The sequence below is a fragment of the Bison bison genome, unplaced genomic scaffold (genome assembly GCF_000754665.1).
Source record: "Bison bison bison isolate TAMUID 2011002044 unplaced genomic scaffold, Bison_UMD1.0 scf7180017864168, whole genome shotgun sequence".
NCBI classification, from domain to species: domain Eukaryota; kingdom Metazoa; phylum Chordata; class Mammalia; order Artiodactyla; family Bovidae; genus Bison; species Bison bison.
In genome coordinates, this window is record NW_011494740.1 from 202,792 (window position 1) to 211,625 (window position 8,834).

An 8,834-nucleotide genomic window follows, 5' to 3' on the forward strand; every position below is an offset into this window, starting at 1 on the left:
CAGGATCAGCCCTGGGATTTCTTTGGAAGGAATGATGCTAAGGCTGAAACTCCAGTACTTTGGCCACCTCATGCGAAGAGTTGATTCATTGGAAAAGACCCTGATGCTGGGAGGAATTGGGGGCAGGAGGAGAAGGGGACGACAGAGGATGAGATGGCTGGATGGCATCACTGACTCGATGGACGTTAGTCTCAGTGAACTCCAAGAGTTGGTGATGGACAGGGAGGCCTGGCGTGCTGCGATTCATGGGGTTGCAAAGAGTCAGACACGACTGAGTGACTGAACTGAACTGAACTGAACTGAGTTGTTTTTTGTTGTGTGTCCTATATGTGTGTAAGTATAGTTCTAATTGAGATGTTGGGCGTAATTGTGGGATATTTTAATATGACTCCTCTGTTATGGATATGGCTCTGTTCATGTGGTTTAGATTGGAAGCTTCCCTCAAGGGTTGGGAATTCTTAGTGGCAATCTCAAGCAAAAGAGCTAAGTCCTCAGACAAAACAACATAAGGGGAGCTCCTGCCCACTCTCCTGTCTCTCACTTTCTTAGAAATAGCTCTCATGGAGTTGAGCCATGCCTAAACTTCCGGAAAACTGGGAAGAAACAGCATCTGCCCATGAAGGGTAGGATTGGAGATTGGTAAGGAGGCCTTGCCATAGGAAACCAAAAGGACAAGATGACTGACTCACCTGTATAAACCAGATTATCAAGATCAGCAGCATTCAGACATTTTGAATGCCCTGAATGAGTCATGATATGCATCACAATTATTCTGTTTCTAATAATAAGCTTCATGGAAAATAGATGGGAAAACAATTGAAACAGTGAGACACTTTATTTTCTTGGGCTCAAAAATCATTGCAGATGGTGACTGCAGCCATGAAATTAAAAGACACTTGCTCCTTGGAAGAAAAGCTATGACAAACTGAGACAGCATATTAAAAAGCAGAGACATTACTTTGTCAACATAGGTCCATCTAGTCAAGGCTATGGTTTTTCCAGTTGTCATGTATGGATGTGAGAGTTGGACTATAAAGAAAGCTGAGCACTAAAGAATTGATGCTTTTGAACTGTGATGTTGGACAAGACTCTTGAGAGTCCCTTGGACTGCAAGGAAATCCCACCAGTTCATCCTAAAGGAAATCAGTCCTGAGTATTCATTGGAAGGACTGATGCTGAAGCTGAAACTTCAATACTTTGGCCACCTGATGCAAAGAACTGACTTACTGGAAACGACCCTGATGCTGGGAAAGATTGAAGGTGGGAGGAGAAGGGGATGACAGAGGATGAGATGGTTGGATGGCATCACCGACTCAACGGACGTGAGTTTGAGTAAACTTTGGGAGTTGGTGATGGACAGAGAGGCCTGGTGTGCTGCAGTCCATGGGGTCACAAAGAGTCAGACACAACTGAGTGACTGAATTGAACTGAACTGAATAATAAGCTATCATACTTTAATATGGTTTTATACATATAATATATACACATACACATGAACTAAAAAGGATTCCATATTATCTCAGTAATACTTTCCTCATTTCTTTACAATATAGTACCTTGAGTGGAAGAAATACAGAGAGATCATAGCTAGCCAGTGGGCAATTATTCATTACCTGACAAAGCCCATAGGCGCATATCACTCAGTCAACATCATCTGCCAACTTGCTTTCTCAGTGGGGAAAACGTTTGAGAATTACTCCTCTTGTTGCATATTGCTACATTTTGTTTCCCAGAGTATGTTTAAGTCTGATGGGCCAGAGTGATTGAGAGAGCAATGCTTTTTTGTGGTCACCATGGTCTTGGCAGCAATAGTGACTACTTCCCCAGGGCTGAGAATCTGGGAATTCTCATGAGAATTTGTGAGAATCTCATGAAAATTCAGATACATGAGAATCTGGGAAAAGGTTTGGAGGATGAATTTTGCCCCTCCCACATGGGAACTGGCACTCTACTGCCAAACTAGAATGTTATTCTATTATGAAAAAGACAGATTTCTTCCAGGAAGCTTTTTCAACACCCTGAGACAAATTAATTTGCTCCCATCTGTTCTCCCATAGTTCCAAACATATGATTATACTATAGATTCTACCACCTTGCATTCTAAGTATTTGTTTACATCACTGCCTCCTTAGTACATTGAGGAGTTGCTGTAAACAAGGGTTGAATCTTACACAGCTTTGAATTACTATTGCTTATTCACTGTGCTTAGCATTGGAATAAGCATAATAAGCACTGTTAGCTCTTTGCTTTCTTTTATTTCTTGGCTGTGTCACACTGATCTTATTTCCCTGACCAGGGCCAGGCTGGGGACCTCAGCAGTGAAAGCTCAGAGTCTTAAACTCTGGACCACCAGGGAATTCCCCAACTGTCAACTCTTGAACAAGGGGCCAAATATGACCAGAAGAACAAATCAATATTCATCACATTAAATCTGGGGTCCTTTCTTGTTGTCTTGGGTTTTCATTGTGTTTTGTTTTTTTAAATAACAATCTTAAAGGCATCTTTAGTTCACAGCTTTAATCTTATCATGATACCTAGGGGCACCCAAACAATTATTTGTTAATTTATGCCGTGTCAACATGGAAAATATCACACACAGAATAAAGAAATGAATCATACACAGAATTGTTTTTCTGAAACTCAGCTTTGATAGAGTCAGTCCCTTGACAAATTTATTCAGATCCTACTAAATAGCATTCAAGCTCTTTGATTTGGCATTCTGACCTCATCTTTTTTAGGATGCTTCCTGTAATTTCTCCATCACTGTATTCTATTCCCACCAGGCATTTTGGATATTAGATAATCTGGCCTAATCTAAGCCAGAGAGTACCAGAAGACTGGAGTGGATTGCTATTCCCTTCTCTAGAGGTTCTTTCCAACCCAGAGTCCAAATCCATGTCCCCTGTGTCTCCTGCTTGGCGGGCCAATTCTTCACCACTAAGCCACCTTAAAGTAAGTCATTTGTACAGTCCATTTAAGCCACCTTAAAAAGAGGTGGGAAAGGTGCTACTTTAAGACCTCTGCTCACACAATCTTTCCTCTCAGTCAATAAACCCTGTTTCAGTTCCCACTTCTTTTATGAAGCCTTTCCTGAACAAGCCAGAGGGAATTTTTTCTTCCCACCTACAACTTTATATTCATATTGGTAACAAGGGTAAATTAAAATCAAACATGGCCTTTAATATTTGCTTAGAAATGGGCATTTGCCCTACTCCTTAGGTCTCAAAGGATACAAGTAATTATTCCAATTTAGTATTCTTGTAAAGTTTAGGAAATTAAATCTCTCAGGCGAAACTCTGATGTCAATGCCAAGTAAATCCCTCTAGAATTATTTAAAATATTTGAGCCATTCTCTACCAACGACATAAATATTATTGTTGATTTGTTGGTAGAAATGTTCTAAACAATCAAGAAGATATAATTTTATTTCTGGGTCTACTTTAAGAACCATCATCAGGCAACCAAATAGCCTTTCTTAAGCTCTTATTGGGGAAATCCAGGTGAGAAAATGCTTAATTTGGGGGTAGAAATATTAATCTCCAGAAACATTTATTTAAGTTCTTTAAGGTTTTCTCCTTACAATTTTTATTTGAAAATGTTTAAAGCTCCTTTTAGTCTTTTGTCTACCCTAAAGGTCCACTGTATAAGAAATGGATGAATGACTATAATTTATCTGCATCATTTCTGAATTTAAAAGAAGCCTAAATTTACCCAAAAACAAATAAGTAAAAACATACTTTTCTAGTAATTACAGAAAACATTAGCAACATTTTTGGAACTTCTTTTAAAAGGGTTTGCCATAACTTACAACTCAACAGGAAAAATGTAACATTAGCCTCTACAAGGAAATGGTGTTTAAAATTTTTGTGTCAGACATTCCTTACGTATTAAATAAACAATATAAGGAAGGAATATATATTTAAATCATGCTCTTAAACTCCTGATATAATTTTAAGGAGCTTTTCAGTTTATCTTTTAATTTTTAGAGAAATAAAATATCAATGTATTTTAAAATATCATTTCTGTCTGATTAATTATCATCAACTGGGGAAAATGAAGGAAGCTGATGTTATGTACTTCAAGTTGGCAAGTATAAGCCATTTAATGAACTTATTCAAATTATATAGATTTAAAGTTTTTGGTTTTTTAGACTTCAGGTTATCAAGAGTAAGGCATTTAATGAAAAAATATTAATTCAAATTATATAGATTTCAAATATCCATTTCTAATATTGTTTCTAAAGGAATCAGTCACAAATAGTCTGAATTTAAAAGTTAGTAAACAGTTTCAGGAAGCCAAAAGAAGAGATCTTCTCTCTAAAATATACAGTATATTTATGGTTAATGACTATTCAGCAAATTATCAATGTGCAAATGTCCAGGAGAGTCTACTAATCTTCTAAGAGAGTAGACATCACAGAGCAGGCATTTAGTAAATAACAAATCTATGAATTGACTAAAACAAATGAAGGTAGATTGAAATAAAGCATTCACCAATAGATTAGCACTGTTAGGCTATAAGGAAAAATATGAGGGATAGATAATTGAAGTTTCAAGACACACTGAAATTTAATAAATACGAGGATTATAGAATCTCAGAATATTGTGAAAACATTTGATGTTAGCAGAACTTGACACTGAAGCGTTAGTGCTTTAATAAAGGTAAGTGGTTTCAGGAATGCATTACCACAAGACATGAATATATTCCTAAATGATCTGAAATGTGTGTAAGACTGTTGGCAAATTCTTATTTAAACCATGAATTTTATTATCATTGGAATGGAGCAGACACTTCCTCAACACATTCATTGTGATTTAGCCACTACAGAATTATAAAGTGCAGAAAACATTAGTTGGATTCCCAGTAATTATTATGGGGCTATCAAGTTTTAAAACATAGATTTAAGAGCATGTCATTTTAAAAGTAATATTTATTGTAGAGAATTTGAAATAGAAGGAAAAAACAGACAAAAAAGATCTATAATTTCCACTGCACAGGGAAAGCTAGTGTGAAAATTTTTATGTGTTTTTGCCTGCCCTTTTCATTCATCTGTGAGTATTTATTTGGAAAACTAGAATTATTATATGCACAAAACTTTGTATTCTGTTTTTCACATAATGTTTTATTATGTCTGTTTTATCATTACTTTAAATATTCTAAATAAACATTGTTTTAAAGTATTGCACAATATACCATTGTATGGATGATTCACATTAACTTAATTATACTGACCAAATGTTTACAATTAGAATTCTTCACTATTATAAATAATGCTCTGGTGGGCATAATTATATATAAATCTCTGTGTGAGGTTCTAAATATTTCTTTCTTCTAGATTCATGATTACTGGTCACAGATCTGAACATTAGTTTCTTTCACCTATAAACAAATTATTTTCCAATAATTGCACCAGTTTATACTTTTGCCAGAAATACAGTTCAGATCAGATCAGATCAGATCAGTCGCTCAGTCGTGTCAGACTCTTTGCGACCCAATGAATCGCAGCATGCCAGGCCTCCCTGTCCATCACCAACTCCCGGAGTCCACTGAGATGCACGTCCGTCGAGTCAGTGATGCCATCCAGCCATCTCATCCTCTGTTGTCCCCTTCTCCTCCTGCCCCCAATCCCTCCCAGCATCAGAGTCTTTTCCAATGAGTCAACTCTTTGCATGAGATGGCCAAAGTACTGGAGTTTCAGCTTTAGCATCATTCCTTTCAAAGAAATCCCAGGGCTGATCTCCTTTAGAATGGACTGGTTGGATCTCCTTGCAGTCCAAGGGACACTCAAGAGTCTTCTCCAACACTACAGTTCAAAAGCATCAATTCTTTAGGTTCCCATTTTACTGTACTTTAAACAACACTATATATAGTATCATTTTTTAAATATGGTTATTTTGATAGGCAAAATAAGTATCCCCTTGTAATTATTTCAAATTATGTTTTTCTGATTAGTCGAACATTTTCAGTTTGTTAAAAATTTTATTTCTTTTGATATTTTTATGTTTCTGTCTTTTATCTATTTTCTAGTGATTATTCCTATTAATTGGGCTTCCCTTGTGGCTCAACTTGTAAAGAATCTGCCTGCAGTGCAGGAGACCTGGGTTCAATCCCTGGGTTGGGAAGATCCCCTGGAGAAGGGAAAGGCTACCCACTCCAGTATTCTAGCCTGGAGAAATCCATGGACTGTAGAGTCCATGGAATCGCAAAGAGTCGGACACGTCTGAGCAACTTTCACTCACTTCACATTCCTATTGACTGATAGAAGCTCTTTATGAAATAAAACAATAGAAATGGTATCCTATTTATTGAAACAATTTCCTAGTTTGTGTCTGACATTGATGTTATTCGTGATATTTTTCACAGATAGCTATATAATTGAATTTATCAATTTCTAACCCTTAGGAATGCTTCAGTTTTTTTGATAGCATTTAAATTTCTTTACATTTTAATATGCACATGGACACAGGAGCAACTTTACACTGTATGCCTAAATGACATTTTAAATACCACAAAGACCAGGAAAATAGTTTTAAAAAACATTTTATAATAGAAAAATATATATATAACATAAAACTTATCATTTTAACTATATTTAAGTATCTATAGTTCAGTGGCACTAAATTTATATTGTTGTGCATCTATCATCACCATCCAACTCCAGAACATTTCATCTGCCCAAAATGAAACTCTGTACCCGTTAAACAATAATTCCCCATGGCTTCCCTACCCAGAAAACCTTTAATTCCTATAAGTAGCATCACACAATATTTGTCTGTTTGTGCCTAGCTTATTTCACTTGGTGAAATGTTATCAAATTTCATTCATGTGTTAACATGTATCAGAATTTCATTCCTTTTTAAGGCTGAATAATATTCCACTTTTTGTCTATACCACATTTTGTTATCCATTCATCCAGCAGTGGACAGTTGGGTTGTTTGCACCTGTGGCTATCCTGAATAAAATTCTATGAACATGAGAGTACAAAAATAGTCTTTCAAACAACAATGTTAGTCTATGCAGATACAGTCACTGAAATAGTTTGAGAACACTGACAGTAACTGAAAGTGGTGTAAAAGTGTTAGTCACTCAGTCATGTCCAACTCTTTGGGACCCCATGGATTGTATGTAGCCTGCCAGGATCCTCTGTCTATGAAGTTCTCCAGACAACAATACTGGAGTAGGTAGCCATTCCCTTGTCCAGGGGATCTTCCCGACCCAAGGATGGAACCCAGGTCTTCCACATTGAGGACTGATTCTTTACCAGCCGAGCCACCAGGGAAGCCCATTTGATACCTATTGGTGACACCTAAATTACTCACCTTTACCTAAACCACACAGAGAAAACTTTTGCACTGAATCTTCCTCTCAAAACCTCAAAAGCCATCTCTGTCCATCTAACTTGACATTTTTTCTTGAAAATATGCTGGGAAAATGTTAAATAACTAGCTTAAAAGGTAACAGCTCTGGGAGATTGATACTCCCCCAGATAAGCGTATGCATCCAAAAGCACATAACTTGTCAAAGTATTGTGGAAGAAGCTCCTTGCCCTTTTGGACCTGAGAGCTCAAGAGTTGAATTGAACATACTATAGATTACTACCTCATTTCTCCACAACTTTTTTTTTTTTTTCCCCTCAACAGAGGAGTCAGGAATGGCTAAAGAAAATCATACCATAAAAAGTGAGTTTATCCTCACAGGATTTACAGATCACCCAGAACTGAAGACTCTTCTGTTTGTTGTGTTTCTTACCGTCTTTCTGATCACCATAGTGGGCAACCTTGGCCTGTTGATACTGATTTCAAAAGAGCATCGTCTTCACACACCGATGTATATCTTTCTGGGAAACCTTGCTCTTGTGGATTCTTGCTGTGCCTGTGCTGTGACTCCTAAGATGTTAAGGAACTTCTTTTCTAAAAACAGAATGATTTCCTTCTATGAATGCATTGCACAATTTTATTTTCTTTGCACCGTTGAGACTGCAGATTGCTTTCTCCTGGCAGCAATGGCTTATGATCGCTATGTGGCCATCTGCAAACCACTGCAGTACCACACCATGATGTCAAAGAAACTCTGCATTCAGATGACCACAGGGGCCTACATAGCTGGAAACCTGCATTCCATGATTCATGTAGGTCTTCTATTTAGGTTAAATTTCTGTGGATCAAATCACATCAACCACTTTTACTGTGATATTCTTCCTTTATACAGGCTCTCCTGTGTTGACCCTTATGTCAATGAACTGGTACTATTTATCTTTTCAGGTTCAGTTCAAGTCTTCACAATAGGTAGTGTCTTAATATCTTATATCTACATTCTGTTAAGTATTTTCAAAATGAAATCCAAAAATGGGAGGGTTAAAGCTTTTTCTACCTGTGCATCCCACTTTTTGTCAGTTTCATTATTCTATGGATCTCTTTTTTTCATGTACATTAGACCAAATTTGCTTGAAGAAGGGGATAAAGATATACCAGCTGCTATTTTGTTTACGGAAGTTGTTCCTTTACTTAATCCTTTTATTTATAGCCTAAGAAATAAGGAAGTAATAACTATCTTGAGAAAAATTCTGAAGAAAGAAAAATCTCAAAAAAGTTTAAAACAAATGATGTCTACTATACATTAATTGTTTAAATGCAGAAAAAAATTCCAAGTAAAATTTAGTTCAGTTCAGTTCAGTTGCTTGGTTGTGTCTGACTCTTTTTGACCCCATGAACCATAGCATGCCAGGCATCACTAACTCCTGGAGTTCACCCAAACTCATGTGCATTGAGTTGGTGATACCCTCCAACCATCTGTCATCCCCTTCTCCTGCTGCCCTAAATCTTTCCCAGCATCAG

The 8,834-nt window shown here is 36.9% G+C and overlaps 1 protein-coding gene across 1 annotated transcript; it reads left to right on the forward strand.

The window, feature by feature from the left end:
• Nucleotides 1-7,651: 7,651 nt before the first annotated feature.
• On the forward strand, nt 7,652-8,620 carry LOC104990085 (olfactory receptor 5K1). Its single transcript, XM_010842009.1, has one exon. It carries the CDS (start codon nt 7,652-7,654, stop codon nt 8,618-8,620), a length of 969 nt encoding a protein of 322 aa, XP_010840311.1.
• Nucleotides 8,621-8,834: the final 214 nt, after the last annotated feature.

Coding starts and splice junctions, on each gene's coding strand:
- LOC104990085 (XM_010842009.1), top strand. CDS start 7,652: ATGGCTAAAGAAAATCATACCATAAAAAGTGAGTTTATCCTCACAGGA.